This window comes from Podarcis melisellensis, assembly GCF_964234715.1.
Source record: "Podarcis melisellensis genome assembly, chromosome: 3".
Lineage (NCBI taxonomy): Eukaryota > Metazoa > Chordata > Lepidosauria > Squamata > Lacertidae > Podarcis > Podarcis melisellensis.
Window position 1 is genome coordinate 50,214,613 of NC_138530.1, and position 21,310 is coordinate 50,235,922.

The 21,310-nt window shown below is 41.5% G+C and overlaps 1 protein-coding gene across 5 annotated transcripts in view; it reads left to right on the forward strand.

Moving 5' to 3' along the window:
- Nucleotides 1-21,310, forward strand: part of RPS6KA2 (ribosomal protein S6 kinase A2) — a 180,598-nt gene that overhangs the window by 109,711 nt on the left and 49,577 nt on the right. For all 5 annotated transcript variants that reach the window (XR_014167184.1, XM_081906842.1, XM_081906844.1 and 2 more), the window contains 2 exons: nucleotides 14,434-14,550; nucleotides 16,233-16,314. Coding sequence is in view for 4 of the 5 variants with exons in the window: in XM_081906842.1 (XP_081762968.1) it covers nucleotides 14,434-14,550; nucleotides 16,233-16,314 (199 nt within the window). In the remaining variant the exon portion in view is untranslated. The remainder of the gene's footprint in view (nucleotides 1-14,433; nucleotides 14,551-16,232; nucleotides 16,315-21,310) is intronic.

Sequence of the window (21,310 nt, forward strand, 5' to 3'; positions counted from 1 at the left end):
TTTAAGCACAGTTTTGCATACTCATTTACTTTTGTGGGTTTCAAGGAAGGAGAACTGTCTTCACATTTCTAGCAAAGCAATGCAAGCAGCTTGCTTTTATTTATTTTTCTTTAAAAACACCCAGTTTACTTAAGTGTTTTAAGGCTCTGTTGTGTGATTTACTGTTTCACTTGCTGGAATGCGTAGGATTGTGGGTTTAAGTGTTCCTTCAGAGAGAGAGAGAGATATGAAACATCCTATGAGCCATGCACATCAGAGACTTTGCCAGCTTTAGGTATAAGTAGGAAGGGTTTGCCAAGCACAGAGGCTGCTGGGAGAGCAGCTCTGTGTTTCTTCCCTAATGCAGGATGCTGGAGCAACTGAGGCAAGTTGTTGCTTGTGTGGTTGCAGCTTCCATGGCAGGCAGGATCAGCTTTTCCAGCTCTGTAAGAAATAGAAGGCAAGTGAGTGAGTCAGCCAATTCTGTTCTTCAGGCTTCACTACCAGGAATTCCATATAGTTTAGGGTATTTCAGAATTAAGATCATGTGTCTTGACAGAGACCTGAAAATGAATTTGCTTAGAGTATATGCAGCTCATGGTCAGCCACAGTGGAAAATTGACATGGGCTCTGGGTATCCCAGTCTAATATCTTCTTCCATGTCATTGGCTACTTCAGGAGTTCTCCAAACGTTCTATCCCTTGAGCCCACTTGGCATACCTGAAAATTGCTGAGTCACAAAAGGGTGGTTAAGGAGCAAAGCCAGTCACAAAATGCTGGCAGATGCAGGCACGTTTGGCATAATCAGCTGGCCATTGCTAACAACACTTTCTACTGATATTTACTCTGCCCTTGGAAATGGGGAAATTCTTTGCCACATCATTTTCTTGTGCCACAGAGCTCCTCCAAACAAGTACAGACATTACTCTGGAGGTACCAGTACTAGCTTCACCATTTTAGGCAGATCCTAAGGCTCTAATAAATGGACCATAAAGAAGGCTGATCGCAGAAGAATTGATGCTTTTGAATTATGGTGCTGGAGGAGACTCTTGAGAGTCCCATGGACTGCAAGAAGATCAAACCGATCCATTCTGAAGGAAATCAGCCCTGAGTGCTCACTGGAAGGACAGATATCCTGAAGCTGAGAGTCCAATACTTTGGCCACCTCATGAGAAGAGCCTGATGTTGGGAAAGATGGAGGACGAGGTGGTTGGATAGTGTTCTCGAAGCTACCAGCATGAGTTTGACTAAACTGCGGGAGGCAGTGGAAGACAGAAGTGCCTGGCATGCTCTGGTCCATGGGGTCATGAAGAGTCGGACATGACTAAACAACTAAACAACAACAAAGGCTCTAAGCAGAGAAGGCTTTGCTTTTTATATTTCCCCCTCCCACTCTTACATCTCTTAAAGTATCTTTATCTATTTCCTATAATTTCTGCTCCCATTCTCCATCCACACTCATATTGCACCTGATCTCCTCACCCCAATCCTTCACCGCCACCAGTTTCTTCCATCCATCCTCCTTGGTCCTTTACATTTACTTCTCCCTCTGATAACAGTTTCCTCTCTTAGCGCTTCCTTTTTATTCCCAGTAAATTAATTTCCTTCAAATGGTGATAACTTTTTGCCTCTCTAATTCCCATCAACAACTCTTCTGAGCCTTTCCTTCTGAAGAGAGAAACCTTCTTTCTCTCATCCACACACAGATCAAATTCTCTGTCTCCTGACCATCTCTACTCAGCATGCAAGGAGTGGGTGGTGGTGGTGGTTCAATCCAAAGGCTACAGCATTTTTTTTATTAGATTTTTTTGCAAATTTCTCTTTTACAAATTATTCAAACATAACCATATTTGCCAAATTACAAATTTTTGACTTCCACCAGCTCCTCCCACAATCCTCATATTTTATATTTATTACGCATTTCCTTTATAATATATTGCCAGTTAATAATATCCTTTCATCTCGTTTTCTTTTACAATACCCTTTCTCATCACAAAGCCTCTTTAAAACCGACTAGCGTTGTCTGTTTGTTCATCACAGATATTTTTCAGATAAATCGTAAACTTTCTCCATTCCTCAGTGAACTTGTGATCTTTCTGGTATCTAATTTTCCCAGTCATTTTATCTAGTTCTGCAAAGTCCATAAGTTTCATTCTCCACTCTTCCACTGTCGGTAATTCCTCTTGTTTCCATTTTTGGGCCATTAGAATTCTTGCCGCAGTCACTGCATATTGAAAAAGTTTGTAATCACTTCTGTTAATTTCTCTTCCTGTAATTCCTAACAAAAAAGCTTCTGGTTTCTTTACAAATGTATATTTTAACATCTTTTTCAACTCATTATATATCATTTCCCAGAAGCTCTTCACCTTCCTGCACTCCCACCACATATATAAAAAAGACCCTTTTCTTTACATTTCCAACACTTATTACATGTTTTGAACATTTTTGCAAGCTTAACCGGGGTGATATACCATCTATATACCATTTTCATAATGTTTTCCTTTATCGTCATACATGCAGTGAATTTCATATTTTCATTCCATATTTTTTCCCAGTCTGCTAATTGTATTTTGTAAACAAAATCCCTGGCCCAATGTATCATAACAGCATTTTTAGGGGGTGAGGCAGGCAAGTGAGGTGTCAATGAGCAGGCTGTGACATTGAGGCCCATCTGAAAGTGGCCCAAGGCCCATTGATGGGTCCTGGCCTGCTATCTGAGCAACGCTGAGTTAGTTTATAAAAAAAGGAGATTCAAAAATAAATTATTCCATTAAGGGATACACAAAACAGTTTGGCCCTATTATCATCCACTCAAGTGGTTCTCGGGGATCATATTAAAGCACTATTAACAAAAAAGAAAGATACTGTGTCATAGTCATTGCTCCTTCAAGAACAGTACAATCATTTCTTTCTCCTCCACCACCTCCTCCTCCATTTTTTCTCTAATCACAAAATTGTATGTCTATATAGAAAAGTGTTTTCTATTTAGTCCTTGTAGTTCATGGCATTTCATTGTGTTCTATCAACCGCTTTTGAGCCTAGGGCACCTTCATTTAACCAAGGCAATAGTTACTCAGCTTGGTCAGCACTTTTAAACTGCATTATATCACAGTCTGTGCTGTGTCAGAGCCTGCAGTGGAACAGAGGCATTACTCAGCAAATGTTTGCTGGAACTCTGAGACATAACTGCAAATTAAGCACAAATGTGGTCAGTTAATGAGACAGTTTATTCAAAGATGGTTGCACTATCTGGCAGATAGCAGACAAGTTCACCCAGTGAGGGGCCCAGGTTGATTCGTTAACCAAAAGGATCCAGTTGTCTGGCTCTGGTGAAACGGAGCCCATGGACGAATCAGGGGGGCGCACAGCCAGTAAGCCATCTGGAGGAGAGGAGAGGCAAGAAACAGGCAGGAAGGTTCAGTACAGAACAGGAATCCCAAAGGTAGCTCTCTCAGAGCCCAGGAAGCAAAGCATATGCTCAGCCTCAGCTGATCCCTCTGTGCTCCATGGCACTGACTACTCTTCTCAGGCTTTGCTGAGGCATGCAGAGTCACAAAAGGGCAGCCCTCTGGCTTGGAACCCTGCCTGGATTGATGAGCCAGATTGATGGGGCATAAGGCCCTTTGGGGTGAAGATGTTGGCCCTTTCATGGAACCTTTATGACTTGGGGGCTGCAGGCTCAGGGTTCTGATACCCAGGAGCCCTGGACTCAGGGGGTCCCTGGTTGTTAAGCTCAGGCTCAGCTGTGAGACTCATGTCCTGTGCCTCCTCAGAGAGCAACCACTGGCACCTTAATCTTCTGTGTCCATGGTCTAGGTTGCTACTAAATGTCAAGATAATGACACTGGCCATGTCACAGAACAGATTTAAACATTTTGCTTAGAAAAATCATTGTTTGTTAAAGCCTTCTTCCGTAAATTAACCACGTATTACCACTACGGCCAGATGCGTACATCTTTTTTAAAAACCTCATAATTCATAGCAAATCTCCCAACTTAGCTCAACAGTATTGATATCTTGTACTAGATTCTACACTATGAAAAGTTGTATTTGTTCCTGATTACATCAGCAGCAATAATGAACTGTGTGGCTATTATATACATGGAAGATATGGTCCCTCATTCAAAAAGTGAGGGTGTCTGAAATGAATCAGGCTGGAAGTGACTGTCACAAATTGTAATTTACAGGTAGAAACCTGAGTAGAGCCCCTTCCGCAGATGAATGACAGAAGGTATCAAATTTCCCTTCCATTATTTATTAGCATCATAATCATGTCTATGATTAGTTTGTCCTTTGTATTGAACACAGGCTAAGAAAATTTAAAACCCTTCACCAAAGCATAATTCGCTGGACTTTCATGGAACAAAGCCTTCATTCAGTAAGCTTTTCAGCCTTTATTTTTCTTCTAAAATTGCGTTCTGCAAAGTCATTAAAAACAATGGTTCTACCACTTTATCATAGTTGACCCTTCCCATCTTGACTAACTTGTTGTAGTGGCCACACTGCTGTGCTCCCTAGTAACTGCTTACTCTGGCTGGTGAAGCTTGGGATCAGTCTCTACATATCCTGTGAACCCAAAGGAGCCAGATACTGCTGTGCTGATGTACAGAGAAAGATCAAGCTCACTCACAACAGAAATGCATTGTGGCTATTTCATATCATTTCAACTATGTGCCACGTTATATTTTAAAAAATAGGACCTAACCTCACCTAAATAAAACATCCGGTCTATTAAAATGAACATCTTTTTTTAAAAAAAAATTCCACTGAGTTTCTTGTGCCTGTATGCCCATTATAATTCACTCCAAACCTGTGTTAAGGGTTTTGATTTGTTATTTTTCCTCGCAATGTGCCTTCAGGGCCCCTACTGCATTTAAGATAGTTTGGGTCTTTATCTGCCTCATCAAGGATAAAGAAGACATGGCAGCTCTGTCCTGTTGGCTGTCTGAGTCACTACACAGCTGTGAACTGGTCCTTCAGCAGATATCTCTTGTCATTGTGCAAATATCAGGCGCTGGAACATGAGAAGGAAATAAATTTCCTGGAATATATAGTACAATTTCTGAAAGAAGGCTGCTATGTGATTCATTTCAGAGACCAATATATTTAATCAATGAGTAGCAGGTGACTGTAATCTACTGGATGGCATTTTCTTTCTAGAAAAAGGGTACATGGTCTGCTTGAATCACTGATTTGACCTGTGAAGAAAAGTGACACTGCTCTTGCAAGTGGCTTCTTCCTCATTCATTACGCCAACGTAGTGTAGTGGTTAAGAGCAGTAGACTCGTAATCTGGTGAACCGGGTTCGCATCTCCGCTCCTCAACATGCAGCTGCTGGGTGACCTTGGGCCAGTCACACTTCTTTGAAGTCTCTCAGCCCCACTCACCTCACAGAGTGTTTGTTGTGGGGGAGGAAGGGAAAGGAGAATGTTAACTGCTTTGAGACTCCTTCGGGTAGTGATAAAGTGGGATATCAAACCCAAACTTCTCCTCCTCTTCTTCTTCTTCTTCTTCTTCTTCTTCTTCTTCTTCTTCTTCTTTTTCTTCTTCCGGTGTGCTAACTTGGTGCTTCTTTTATTTCTCCATACATATGGCAAGTAAGATTTCTGGCAGAAGTCTCTTACCCTCCCTCCCCCCCCCCCGCAACATGAGCAGGTTCAAGTTGTGAAATGAAATCCCCCCCCCCCAGTGGTATTGTTTTCCAGAGGGTGACTTGAACAATTCTATCTGCAGAATTTTGCATGACAAATTACTGTGCCTTTACATTAGTGCTCATAGCGGGGGCGGGGGGACGACACAAAAAATCTAAGGGTGGCATATTGGGTAGTAAGCATTTTTGTTGTGGAAACTCTAAGCAACTGCTGCTGCTCTGGCACAAGAATCTGGCAAGTCAGGAAGTCTCTACTGAACCATGTTCTGTTTGAGCTGGGAAACTATGGTAGAGCTGCCATATGTTCAGGATTCATCTGTCAGAAATAGCTTTGGGGGGAAATTTCCAAAAATTGTTAGCAGTGTCTGGCAAAACCCAGGCGTATGGCAACCCATGACTTTTGGAATAATTTGGGATTAGTTACCCTAAAAATATCTCAAAAATACATTTAAAACTTCATTTTTTTGAGATTTTGAAAAGAAAAGAAAAGAAAGCTAAAAGACTCCCCCCCCCTCCCAAAAGCTCAAAACTTTGCCAAAATAGCTCTACAACTTTAGTGTCCGGATTTCCACTTTTTGAAATATGGCAACCCTAAACTATGGTGAATAGCTTTGTAGCAAGCCAGAAAAGTAAACCAAGGTGTGAGGTTAGCTTAATATCCTGGCCTCTTCCAGAGCTGGCTAATCATAGTATTCTGGTTCTGAGACTATGATTAATGAGATATTTCCTGGTTTAATAGCAGCTGATGTGAAGGATAGAGTACTACTGCTCTATATGCAAGCAAAAGGCTCAAGCCTATCTCAGATTCATGTGATCATCCAAACTGGCTCAATATCTTGTTATTCTCCAAGAAGTGGGAGGTAAAATGAGTGTATGAAAGAACAAAAAAAAGCTTGGGGATTTGAAAACATGCATATGTCTCTGTGCAAACTGTGCAATCTGGTCTCATGATTAGAAATAGCTGTCAAGGAAATGAAACATGTCCAGGCTTCTTTGAGGATATATTTAATAGTTTAGAAAGGTATTTCATTTTTGCACCTCTCTGGTATCCTTGTAGGTATTTCATTTCAGTGTTTACTTAGTTTAGTGCTGGAATTGTGAGGCATTTAAGTTTTTTCTATTTCTGCGATTGGAGTGAGAAAGAGGGAATGAGAAAGGGCATTTCATCTTTCCCCAAAGGAAGTGTGGCAAATGGGTTACCCACTTAGGTTAATTATCACCTCCAAATGCAAAAGGTACTTTCTAAAAAGTTATTTTAAATTGTAGAGCAGTGCATTTAGTAATAAAGGCAGTTAGCGAAACAGAAACGTGTGCGCCCTTTATGCACTCTGCCATTTTATTTTGGGAGCGTGAGGAAGTGTGTCGTGTTACAGTACAGTTGTAACTAGAGGTGTGGAATAAATTTATTTCAGTTTGCATATAAAGCTGAATTTATCAAATACATTGTTTTTGAAATAATATGAGAACTGAAAAACAGCCATCCATTAAAATCCAGTTATCTGAATTTTGTGGTGCAGTTCTCCGACCAAATAGCATTCAAAGAAATGCATGTATTAGAGGAAAGTGTGCACAAAAATAAATATATTATTTATTTATTCACTGCACTTATGTACTTCCTTGGGTGCCTTGGCAGAAAGGCAGTATATAAATGCAATGGATAAATAGTACTAAATTATTACTAAGACAAACAGTATAACGTGTAAAATTGGTGACTGTGGGAAGGGAGAGACAGTCCAACTGGAACAAGCCTGGATGTTGCATTTTCGTTGTGAAATACTTGAGAAGCACAAGTCTAGCAACTTCATATTTATTGAAGAGGTGATAGACAGGTCTGGATGATTAAGAGGGGATAATTATTGTTCCACTTGTACTTCATCTTGCTGATTAGCTGCCGCAGACAGTGACACCCAGTTCTCACTTAAAATCTGTCATTGCGGAATATATTTGACATTTTCCCCTCTAGTAGTGCTGTCATCAACAAACCTTATATAATAAACACCTGCATTTGCTCTATTTAAAAGTATGAGTTGTTTTCCTCATTTATTTAGAATGGTACTCCATGCAAGACTATCTCTCCTAGAATACTAAGAATTTAGAGCGGTAGTCAGCAGCTGGATTGACCAGATGGTCAGTTCTTTGCAGCAAGTGAGGGTAAGGAGCCAATGCCTTTCCTTCCTAACTTACTGATGTTCATAACACACATGGGCTGGTGATCATCCAAGGGCCATCTTAAAGGATTGATTGTGACTGATGCTAATCTTTCCATTCCACCACGTCTGGCCCAACAAGATGTAAACATTGGCAGGCCAGAAGTGGCATAGTGCAGTGATGATGACTAGTCACCAGGGGTGTTGTTGTTGTTGTTTATTCAATTTATACATGTCCTATACCCACAAACAAGACCACAGCGTGTAAAATCAAACCAAAAACAATAATCCAGTAACCCCCCCCCCCAAAAAAGAACCACATTCTAAAAGGGTGTTGGATGTCAATAAGATCAACCAAAGGCCTGTTTAAAAAGGAATGTTTTTCCTGGTGCCTAAAATTGTACAGTGGGGCCCCGCAAGACGAATGCCTCGCAAGACGGAAAACCCACTAGACGAAAGGGTTTTCCGTTTTGGAGGTGCTTCGCAAAACGAATTTCCTATGGGCTTGCTTCACAAGACGAAAATGTCTTGCGAGTTCCTGCGGGGTTTTTTTCCTTTCCCCCCCTTTTCCCCAAGCCGCTAAGCCGCTTATCAGCTGATCTGCTAAGCCACTTAACAGCTGATCCGCTAAGCCGCTTATCAGCTGATCCGCTAAGCCGCTTAACAGCTGAGCCGCTAAGCCACTAAGACGCTTATCAGCTGATCCGCTAATGGGCTTGCTTCGCAAGACGAAAAAACCGCAAGACGAAGAGATTCGTGGAACGGATTCTTTTCGTCTTGCGAGGCACCACTGTATAATGAAGGAACCAGGCAAACTTCCCTGGGGAGAGCATTCCATAGACAGGGAGCCACTGCAGTAAAGGCCCGTTCTCGTGTTGCCACCCTCCAGACCTCTCGAGGAGGCAGCACACAAAGGAGGGCCTCAGAAGATGATCGCAGGGTCCAGGTAGGTTCATATAGAAAGAGGCGGTCCTTGAGGTATTGCAGTCCTGAGCTGTTTAAGGCTTTATAGGTCAAATCCAGCACTTTGAATTGGCTCCTCCATCAGCATATAGAGTGGGGAAGTAGCTGCAGAAGGAAGAAGGAACCCCTTTACATAGGGGTTGGAGGAATACTTATCTTTGTCACAGTGTGGCAAGAAGCAGGGTCATATTTTCAGGCTAAGAAGCCTACAGGAAGCAAAGGATTGCTGGCACAGAGAAAGTCGGGACAAAACGGGAGGACAGGGAGAGGAGAAATGGAAGTGGGGAAGAAGTACTGGGATAAGGAGATGCGTGTAGGAAAAGAGGAGGACCTGATGTTGAACTCAGGCCCAGATTTCCTGCTTAAAGGAACAAGGGATTCAACAAGCATCTTCAAAAGGACGGTTTGGGGCTCTAAAATGTATTCCAGTCCTGTCCATCTTGCACACTCTCCTCACACTGAAAATCTCTACAACTAGATTTAACCACAGACTGCCTATTGCCTATCATAGCAATTGCTAAATGTTGCTGTTCCAGAAAATGAAATTTGCTTGTCACTGTGGGCTAGGAATAAGAGGATGTTGTAAAGAAAAAATGAAGGGCTGCTGACATCGTGGAATTTACAGAATACACTTATAGCTGTTTTTCTGTCTCTCCTGCCTCTCTTTAAAAAAAATATTATTGTTTTTTAAGAGTTTCCAAATTGTTATGGAACCACAGCAACAAGTAAACAAATAACAAAAATTCAGTAATATATCCAACTAAAGGCAGGTCATATGAAACCAAAACATACTAAGTAATGCCCAATCTAAAATCATTCTCTCCTGCCTTGCTGACAAATTCTTCTTCTTCACCAGTCCCTCCATCTTCAGAACCAATTATTCATCCCCCCTTGGCATTTTCTCCTGTTGTTGCTCTTCACAGAACTTCATTTACTCACCATAGAGAGTGCTTTATTTAGATGATGCTTTGCTGAAGTATGTTTCTTGCTACAACAAAAGAGCTAAAGACACTAACTGCATTCCCCTGCTGAAATCAAATCTCCACAACAAGACTTAGCACAAAGAGCTACAAGTCATGGCACAGTAGCCGATTGCTGGCTCACTTAATTGGCAAGGACAGCGGCGCTCTTTGTGCGTCAATGGGCACGAACAACATTGATCACAAGAGGTCTTATGTTTGGGAGAAAATTTGTCCATTTAATTCAGTTTGCCCGATGACATGCTGGCCTTCGCTCTGTGGCAGTTTTGACTTAAAGCAGTTTCAACTAAAGCTGTCATCACAAAAGATTTCATTGTGGCTGGAGTCAGATGTTCCTGAGTTATGTTCTCACCCAGCAAGTGATAGCAGCACGTCGGTTTTACAAGAAAGTGGAGCACTTTTCAGCTTAGCATCCTACTCCTAAACATGATTACTCACAATTAAGGTCCTAAGTAGCCATTGCTCTCATCATGTAATTAAAATCAGCAGGGATGTGTTCACTAGCTCCACCCACTCAATTAAATCAATGTTGCCCAGCCCTGCTGCCCGCCGCACTCATAGAGGACCCTGAACATGCTAGGCCCTAAATAAGCACAGGGAGCCCCCACGATGACTCCCCACTGCAAATAATTTCCCTCCAATGTGTGGAGGGTAGTGGGACCAAACGAGGAGATTTGATGGAGGAGATGGAAGTAATGTGTCTCCCCACTCCCATCAGCTTGTGAACAGGGTCAGGTCTCAGTGACTTCAGATAACCATGCTTAGGACAACAGCTATGGTGTTGCCCTTTTTTGAAGGGAAAGAAATGTTTTAACACAGTAAATCCAGCTTTGTTTGTGATGGGTTGGAGTTGCATTTACTCAGTGATTTAATAGCCTGTTTGCACTGGATGTCTCTCTGAAGTCTGAATATATAAATCCAGAACACCTGGGATATCTATCTGTCCTCTCATTCCATGGACTCTGAACAAGGAATTAGTCCCTCAAGAAGTCCAGAAAACCTCTTGTGCTGCCATGCAGTGGAGCTGCCCAAAAAAGCTGCAGTGCAGTAGGACTTTAAGAGAGCCAGTGTGGTATAGTGGTTAAGAATGGTAGACTCGTAATCTGGTGAACTAGGTTCGTGTCTCCACTCCTCCACATGCAGCTGCTGGGTGACCTTGGGCTAATCACACTTCTTTGAAGTCTCTCAGCCTCACTCACCTCACAGAGTGTTTGTTGTGGGGTAGGAAGGGAAAGGAGAATGTTAGGTTAGTGATAAAGCGGGAGATCAAATCCAAACTCTTCTTCATGATGGAAAGGAGCAGGTTGTGAAGCAGCAAGAAGGGTATGCAAGCAGTAAGGCAAAATGTGTTGAAGAGATCAAAGTAGCTGTTGATCCCAGGGGAGAAAGCTGCAATGTTTCCTAACTTGAAGCGGCTGCATATGGTGGCTAGGAGAATGAGCTCTCAGTCTGTAAGAACTTGGTTCAGATTTCGTTTCCGTAATGAACTCACTGTGAAGGGTCGGTCCTACTATTAGGCAAATATTATCAAACATTTTCACTGACTAATATTTAAGAAATGGATATTCTAATACAATGAAAATATGCTGTTTATTACATGAATCATGAGAGACAAATGGTAATTTGAACTCAAGATGCTAATTAATTTGAGGATGTAATCAATTGATGTAATTCATTTGAAAATGTGTCAAATTCACCTATCTTTTTACTGATACAAACATAAAATACATCCAGAAGGGTGATGTGGAATCTTTCAGATTATGAAAGTCAACAAAGTTCTCTTTTGGAAATCAGGTTTTACAATTCTTCTGCATTTTGTTTACTTTGATTAATAAAGGAAAATGAAAATGTGCTAATTGAGTGTTCGTTTTGCAAGAAATTTTGTAGCAGCTTGTAATGGAATATCATAAATTCAAATACCTTTGCTTTGGCAGAATGATGAGGTTAAGGCATTTAGCTAAATGGCTGTGGAAAAAAACCCTGCTACATAAATCCACCAAGCTACATAAACATGGTGAAAGTATCTGTAAATCTTCTGGAATATTTAGATCTCACTCTAAAAACACTTGGGCAACCTGAGCATTAAGCGTTCTCTGTTTGTTGTGAGTGTGCTTCCAGGCTTCTGCAAAACAACCTTCTCTCTAGGTCTTTGTATAACTTGAGAGCAGAAGGTGCATGTCTTGTATGGTCTCTGATGGCTGTAAGTACTCCAGGCCACTGGAATTCAGGTCACAGCCCCTCTGCCTAGGTAGTTGCTGAAGGGAACAGTTTTACAGCTTCTGTTTTGTCACAAAAAGATCTCTTGCAGTGGCATGCCAGGAAGCTGTCTTGAGGGGCTGCTGCTGTTTGGAGGGACTGGTGCTATTTTAGGAACTAGCACTGCTTACGTGCCTGCTCCTCCTCACCCCAACCTTTACATTTGTAAATAAAGAGATTTTATCAAAACAAATCCCACAAGCTTCCAGGACTCCTGCATCACGAGAATCCTGGCACTTGCAAATCCCAACTTTCCTGTCCCACACTAATATATGCGTAGGATCCTCTCAAAGGTAAGGCATACCACCCTGGAATATGGTAGGGACCCCCACACACCCTGAAGCTTGCCGGATGGTATTGGTGTCAGATGGCAGCATGGACAGGCATCACTTTCTCCTCTTTTCTGCACTAAGGCACTGGGCAGGCACTGCTCAAAGCAGCCTTTAGCCATTCCTCAGAATGCCCCTGGTCAGGCCCTTGGGCCCCACCATGTTGCTGTGCCTGTTCATTGCTGTGTCAGCTCAGGCTGATGCAGTTCTGTTTCCCCTCTCCTCCTTTCTCTCTATCTGAAGGAAATTGGAAACTTTTGCTTTTGATTCTAAACAAACCACAGTTTCCTATAACAGTGAAACTCGGGGGCCTACAGTTTGCTTAAATTATAGATAACAAGGACAAGGCAGGATCAAACCATCCCCCAAAGAGGGGAAAAATGCATAATGAAAAAAGAAATAAAAGAGTGTTAATTCATATGTATAGGTACAGATTTAAAAATAATTCCTGTAATTTAAATAGAAATACAGTACACACAAATACCCCATAGTGAAATGAGCCAGCCTTTCAGCTTTCAGTAAGAACTTACTGTGTAAGGCCAGCCCATCTCTACAATACACTAACTTACAATAATTATATGATTCTATATAGATGTTGCTGCATAAAATTCCATGCACAAATGATAATCCAGCTGTAGGGCACAAGTGAGCTGCAGCCTTCATCAGATAACTTTCCAACATAGCAGATGTTGATTTCTTCTCCTCAGTTTTAAAAACTTTCCCTCTGTTTAGAATGTGGAAGCTACTACCCTTTCTTTAGCGCTCAGGCAGGGGCAGAGGAAGAGGTGCGATGGGTGCGGGCCACCCTGGGTGTCACCACTGAGGGGGTGACAAATTGCCGGGCTGCACTTACTGTGGGGCCTGCAGCGCACCCAAGCCACGTGTCTCTCCTGAGGGAGACGCAGTGGCTTGGGCGCACGCAGGCTCTGCGCTGCCCAAACAGTCCGCCCACTGCCTCTCCCCCAGCTGTAGGGCAGTTGAGTGGGAGGAGGTAGGCAGACTCCGGAGGCCCCCAGTTCGCCCTGCTCCTATGGGCGGCTCACCCCGTCCCTATGGGCGCACCACCCCAGGCACTCGAGCGACTTCCTCTGCCACTGCACTCAGGTAGTTGCATTGTCTTATCAAATGAACTTTTTAAAGTATCAGTAGCAAAGAAGTGCATAAGAAGTGGAAAAGTTCAAACTGTGGAGGTAAAAGGGAGGAAGGCTGCTTTTTTATCTTTTATTTATCTGGGCTGATGGTGCCTCTGCAAATGCCAGCAAAAAACAGATAGTGCTGTGTCCTTGTTTTCCTGATGACCTGCGTAATTTGCAGATTTCTTTGTATGGAGAGTTGAGTGTAGGCAACATCTCTTTCTACTTCCTGGAGAATATGAAGCAATATTTTCTCTCCGTTGCCTACCTATAATCAAGGTTTCTTTCATCCACCTTTATAACCGAAAATATTACAGTTTGAACCAATGGGTTCAAATGACATTAAAGGAGATTCCACATTAGGAAATTCCACATTAGGAAGAACTTTCTGACACTAAGAACTGTTCTACAGTGAAATGGACTATAGCTCAGAAGGTGATGGAAGTTTTTAAACAGAAGTTGGATGGGCCTCTGCCAGGGATTCTTTAATTCTGATTCCTGCATTGCATGCGGTTGTGCTAGATAACCCTTTGGGTACCTTACAATTCTTTGATTCTATAGAGATGAACATGTGTGATGTCTGCTGGCAGGCATTCTGATGCCCAAGTGCTCTAACAATGCAGTAGCATAAAAATGTACCTATTCTTTCCCTGTTCCTAGTTTTAAGAAAAATATGTGATCTGTGCTCGGCTGATTGGCTGAGCCCAACAGCTTCAGGAACTGATTCTTTTGTTTCAATTTACAGGTTCTCTTTTTAGCTAGCTATATATCCTAGGTAGAAGTAAGACAGAGTTTGATGTCTCACACTCAGACTCAATATATTCTGCAAAAAAAATTGTGTGAAAAAGAGAGGGTGTTAATAGTTTTAGGAGTAGGATTCTTGGTCTCTCAGTAAAAAAACGAAAAGAAATAATGTTAGAATGTTAGAATAAGTGATATAATTTGTTTTATCCATCCTAAGGAGTGTGCTTTGCTTTGTTTCTCTCTTATTCACAGGAAGAAGGTATTGTGAAGGAGATAGACATCAGTCATCATGTAAAAGAAGGTTTTGAAAAGGCAGACCCATCACAGTTTGAGCTGCTGAAAGTGTTGGGGCAAGGCTCCTATGGAAAGGTAAGATTTTACAATGTGCAATATGCTAAGGTGCAATCTGGAATCAGCACTAAATTCAAGAAACAACTTGATCCTTAGCGCATACTCTCTTAAGATCTGCTTTGGAGATTCCAAGGGAGAAACAGTCAATGAGGTTTGAGTAACTTTCCCCCTCTTTTTAGTTTCTTCCAAAGCAGTAAGATGCACTGGAAGGAAATATACTCATCTTCCTCCTTCTTACTTAGCACATTTAACTTAAATTTGTAAGTACTATGAGTCCTCAACACTTCATCAGGTCACTTTGGGCAAAACAGATACTACAGTTGATGCATGGCTGCCATCAAAGCATTAGCACTATGTCATCGCCTCTTCCACTCTTCCTTGGTAATGTTTAGTAAGGCAAAATGGATAAGGGGATGTCATTGCACTGTCTTATACAAGCGGTAACCAACTGCGTGGGATAGGGAAATTTACAGCACACTGATGTTGACATGTCACCATGTATTTTATGTTCTGCTCCCTAGCCCCACTCTGAAAACTGTCCAAAGCACTGATTGAGCCTGTCAGTCCAGGTCTGCCCTGTGCAGGGCTGCCTGACCATGGAAACTGAATGGCTCCTTCCACCCATGCCATGTGGGAGGCACAATGTGGTCTTGCAGTGGAAAGGGACACAAGCCGGGTCTTGGGTGTGATCCTGCCTGTGTATAATCTGTTCTGATTCCTGCCCCGCTTCCATCCTCATTTGCCTTTTCAAATCCAATCCCTCTTTAAAGATAAGTAATATGTTTACTCTGCAGCCACATCCGTATGATCTCCAATACAATGGCTAATGTTCCTGCCCCTGGCCAAACCAGTGCAGTGTGTGTGTGTTAAAATGGCTCCACAAAAGAGTTCCACTTCTTTCTTTCTTTTTAGTTGATGGAGTTATAGGAAATTATTTTGTAGATCATGGTTCCCTTTAAAAGCAATAAGGCATAGTGGTGTTTTGAAAGAGAACACATTGTCATTTGTTGTATTTTTCTGCAGTTTTATAATTATTTTCATGTTCTCTTAGCACACAGTGTTCCCTGTGTGACTCATCTGTTTTGAGGGGAATACAATAAAATCTGATAATACACTCTATATCAGGGAACAGCTAACAAATGACTAGTTACTAACACTGAAGGCCCTTTCCACATTCTGTAGCAACCTGGCTCTCTTCAGATGTTGTTGCACTACAGCACCCAGCAGCCTCACCGACAAGGCCAGTGGTCTGGAATAATGGGAGTTGTGCTTGAACACCTGAAGGTTGGGAATGGGTTTTATGAAATTTCACTTACTTGAAATTTAATCAGTATTACTTTCCAGTGCATGAATGCTACAAAAACCATTCATGTAAACATGTTTCAGATTTTTGTTTTAAGTTGGTTAACTTTGCTGTGTTAAATGTGCATTCTGTAGTTGACCTCCTTTGTAATGTTTTCATTTGAAATCTTTAAGATAATATTTTAGTTTCCTGTTAATTATGCTGCTTGGAATGTATACTTTATATCTGACTTTTTTTAGTAATGTTTTATTCTGGATTTTTAAAAAAATGTTTTAATATATGTTATTGCTTTGGAGGGTATTTTTCTTAAAAACATAAAGGGGCGTAGAAATGAAATGAACAACAACAATAATAAACGTACATTAATTTATTGCTTTTTGTGCTTTTTCCACTTCAGGTATTTTTAGTGAGGAAAGTTAAAGGATCTGATGCTGGGCAGCTGTATGCAATGAAGGTACTTAAGAAAGCAACTCTGAAAGGTAGGAAGTTTAATTGGTCTCCAAATGTATGTAAAATACAGCCTGCTGTTAACAGGCAAAAGACTGTTGTATTTGAAGTTGCTGTATGTATTCCTGTGGCATAAAACATCACATCATTCTAGATACTACATCATGGGTTTGGATCTTTCATTTCTCTGCATCAAGATAGGTAGCTCTGGATAAAGCAGGCTAGCCGTAGAGTTTTCTGCTTATCATGTATGACAAAGGAAGGTGGAAATTCAAACATTTAGTAGGTGTTTTGAAACCTTCCTTCTATCTCCCTTTATAATCTCCACTTATAGTATTTACATTTATTTTAGGCTTACTGATGAACAAATGGCACTGATTCCTGGTTTCTTATTTGGTGTATTGCCTCCTTCCTGTGGAGAGGCGGTGGGCTGTTTCTTTCTCATAGTTCCCTTGTTGTGCACCGACTAATTAACTTTACCCCATGCCTATGCCATCCGTAAGTGTGACAGCATTGATTACGCCTCAGGTCTACATCTTTTAATTCAGCCTTTAAGGGCATGATGACACTCACAATGAAGTTGCAGGTGAAAAGAAGTTCCCCTTTCTCTCCCTGAAAATATGAACCAGTGGAAGCCTCTGATGTGGTATCATCACATCACGCTGCTCCACGTTCTTGGCTGCTGCTGAGGGGCAGGGTGAGGAAGCAATGTAACGAGGATGATGCATGTCACATGATTCCATTACTGTGAACACATTGCACCAGTCCTTTCTTACCTGCATTGGTCTTTGATTTGCTCCTGGGCCCAATTTCATGCACTCTTTTTGACCTACAAAGCCCTACATGGCTGGAGATCTTGAGATGTTAGGTAAATCATCACTTTGTCAACAATTCCCTGTACCCTAGACACACCTGTAATTAAGATGTCATCATTTTTTATTGTGTTTTATGGATTCCATGATTTTTGTCAGCCGCTTTGGGTTTCTATTATAAGTGGGGTATTTCTGAAAAGTAAGTAAGTAAGTAAGTAAGTAAGTAAGTAAGTAAGTAAACAAACAGGTTTCAACACTAGTCAGTATGATTTAGAAAGCTTTGCACCCAACATCATGTCAGGTAAAACTCTCTGTTCTCACCATTACACACAAACAGATATACAAAGCTTTTTTGCTTCTGTGCAATTGCATATCTGGGACTTTTAAAGAATATTGCCAATCAGCCCATACCTGCTTCCATTTATTTTAAGCTGGGAGTAAGAATGAATAGAAACCCAACCCTCTCTTAGTTTTAATTAGACCTAGGAATATTCGCCAAGCATCCTTTTTTCACTTATTTTACTTTATTTATATCAGTAATTAAAAAGCACCACACTAATATAAGGACTACTTTGCATCCTTATATAAGCAGATGCAAAAGATAATAACTATTCATTGCCTTCCCCTTAAAACAGGGGTAGCCTGCATGAGTGTTGTTGGACTACAACTCCCATCACCCCCGACCATTGACCATGCTGCCTGAGGCTGATGGGAGTTGAAGTCCCCAATATCTGGAAGTCACCACATTGGCTTCCCAGGCCCTAAAAGAACACACAAATTGGTCAACAAACATCAGTATTGTCTGCACCAGCCATAAATTGTAGCTGAGGTATTTTGGGGTACCAAATTGCAGGCCCAGCTATAGAAAAATAATGGCTTCTTCTTTTCTCTGACAAAAGGAAGGAGCATCTCTGACTTGCCAGTTTGTTGCCTCTACTGCCTGAAGATATACTTGCATTTTGTGTTCACAATGGCCAAACAGCATAACCAAAGAAAGCCACATACTGACTATGATGGGGTGGGGGTGGGGAAATTGAATTGTGAGGGGGGAAAGAGTGGCACTCTGTCTGCTGTAGATACGGTAACTCAGTCTGAGTAACAAAGATAATACTATTTGCCCTTACAGAAAATAAAATGTTGTTCAGTTTCCCATTTTATTCTTGTTAGTAGCTGGGGTTCAGGGCGAGGTCACTGAATCTGTTTTATCTTTTCTCACCACAGAACATGTGAACCAAGAAATAATTTCCTACTTGCTAAATATGCGTGAATCATTTTCCCCACAATTACAATAAGGCTTATTTATAGCCCTAGAGAGATGAGTTTAGTATGCAAGTGTGTGGTAGTATATTTCTGTTGAATGCAAAAATGTAAATAAATGTTTCAACAGCAGAAGCCATTTCTGGAATTGGTTATATCTGGTAAAACTGTGGTCCTAATAATATGTGATGTTATGGTCACCATGTTGAACCTAAAAACCTATTTTTTTGTGGTGTGGTTCAGCACGTGGATCAGGTGCCTTTGACCACATCACCACAGCCTCAGTCTCCTGACCAAGGATAATAACATCTACCAAAACCCATTCCCTAGTGGTGATGGGAGATCCAGAATGTATCTTAAAGTCCTGGTAGGTTCTGGAGTTTGTAGGCAAATGGACAGCAGAGGGGAGCACATGGTGGGAGTCTAGAATGGCAGATAAGGTATCAGGATTCTGTACTGTGGAGCTAGAAGTGATTGAAAGGTCAGCAAGCATGTAGCTCAGATGTTGCTGCCATACTGGTAAGATGTCTGAATGGAGTCTGAAATATTGCTGAAAGGTCCTGTCCCCACCTTTCTCAATAGGATGATTATAACATTGTATCCAGGGCCGGATTTAGGTTTGAGGAGGCCTTTTATAAGTAAGTAAAATATTTAATATAATTATCATATTTATATATAGTATTATAGTAGCAAGTGGGGGTAATAGCGAACTGTACTAGTGAATAATAATATAGGCCTACTAAATAATAAAGATGATTTTTTTTCTAAAGTAATTTTATAATGGGATCAAAATAAATAAATTATGTATTACATGAAATCAGTCAGTAGGCATAAGACTCATACCCTTAGTCTATGCTGCCTGATCTTGTAAAGAGTCTACAAGCACTCTTTAATATTATATAACAGGTACAACAGCTTGTCCTACATTCAACTGTGCTGCATTGCAGTCTGCAGCTGCATGCTACATGTTGCCATGCAACCAGTCCATGCAGAATGTAGGCACCCTATATGTAGAAATGAGCAAACCAGTGATATTTTAGGGAGCAGGCTAGCAGGCGGGGCCCATTACTTACATCACAGGAGCCTATACAACACAAAACACTGTTGCTAATGTAGGTTTTATTTTATTTGTTTTTTATCTTATATTTTGGAAATGTACATCCAGGTTTTTTTCCTTTAAATTTTTGGGGGCCCCCAAGAGAGTGGGCCCTAAGTTATAGCTTCTTTAGCTTATACGTAAATCTGGCACTGATTGTATCTGTGGAGGTGGGGCCTTTTCAGACCAAGGGTCACGTTCTTTAATAGCAGCCATCCAGGGGCCACATGCAAGTGGTGGGTAGGGCAGCAAGCGGACTCTTATTTTGTACTGTAGCCTGCGCACAGTCTTATATGCCAGATTGGAAGGCCTGAAGTAATTGCTACCTCTCCTTCCTGTGCCCAGGGGTGAGGTTCCTCACCCTTGCACTACTGGGATTCCTTCAGAAAGGATTTTTTATCCTTCAGAAATTTTAATGTGGCCCTCATTTCAAGGTTCAATGTGTTTTTGCCTGGAATGCTATTCTTAGAAGTGCATTTCAAATTTCATACCCAACTTGGTTTTGGTGGTAGCAATTACTTCAAAAAGCCAAAGTAGGCTTTAAGAGGAGGTCGCCTGAACACTTATACCCCATCTCACACACTGAGACACTACAGGAGCGTCTTTGGTTATCCCCCAAGTTTGTGAGGCTCAGTACAAATCCATTCCTTCAGTGCCATCAGCCCAGCCTTGTGGAATGCTCTTCCAACAGAGTTTCAACAGGCGCCCTCAGGATTAACTTTTAGCCCTTTGCTGAAAACTTTTCTAAGTTTCTTATGCAGACAGTTGAAAGGGGGAGACACCTTTTCTTTACCATTAGCCAGTGATCTGTGAATCTGGTTGTGTGTTTGTGTGTGTGTGTTGTTATACACAGCTTTAATTTTTGATGGAGTTGTGGCATAAAAGGTGGTTTTGTTGTTGTTTCAATGAGCTGCATGGAACTTCTCTTTATATATGTGATGGCTTACAAGATTTGTCACCACCAGCTGTCAAGTGAAAAGGATGACAGCATTCATTGGATGAAGCATTAAAGTGTTAGCGGCACAATAGTTTTCAGTGCTGAAAATGCCACTATTCCAACCTAAGTGGCAGTTGACACTTGGGGGAACAGTGCAACGCATGGAGCACTTAAATCTGCAACTTTCCAGGAACACTATTAGATTAAAGCAATTTTATTGCTATGTGCTGAATCATGTACCTAAGTGGTAACCACCCTTTTCTTCTCCCATGTGATAGAAGGCACTTAATAAGGAGGGTGAGTCAGAAAGCTGGGAAATAAATATCTTCTCAGCAACATATTGGGGAACTTGTTCTTTGAGTTCCTGGATGTTTCTGGATGTTCAGGTGCCCTGTGATTCTGTGTTTCCTTAGTTTCTATTGCCTCGTGCAGTCAATGGTTTATTCTAAGGCATGTGGTTTGGAGCTGTAGTGACTTTCCATTGGGGAATGCTCATCAGCAGGGGCACTGATAGGGGGTAGACCAGGAAACCTGAGCCCCTCCCAGTTAGGCCCTCACGTCTCTGCCCTTTATTATTATTTTTAGTTTGCATATGGTAAACTTCCTCTCTGACAGTACGTCTACATTTTTTACAGACAATCCCCAATTTGTGAGGAGGTTGCATTCCAAGTCATCATGCGCAATGCTGGAACATGCATAAGGCTGCTATGCCCCATCCCCACCCCCACCCCCCATTCCCAGCCACTTCCGGCTTGCCACAATTAGGATATATTAAAGAGAATAATCATTCTGCATTAAATGGCTTTGAGAATGTACGTGTGCTAATTTGGATGTGTGTGTGTTTTTAACATCCTCTTCAAAACTTATGGTCAAGACTGCACTAGAGTAACCTTCTGAGCCAAACTGTGGTGATTGTTAGCAATAGC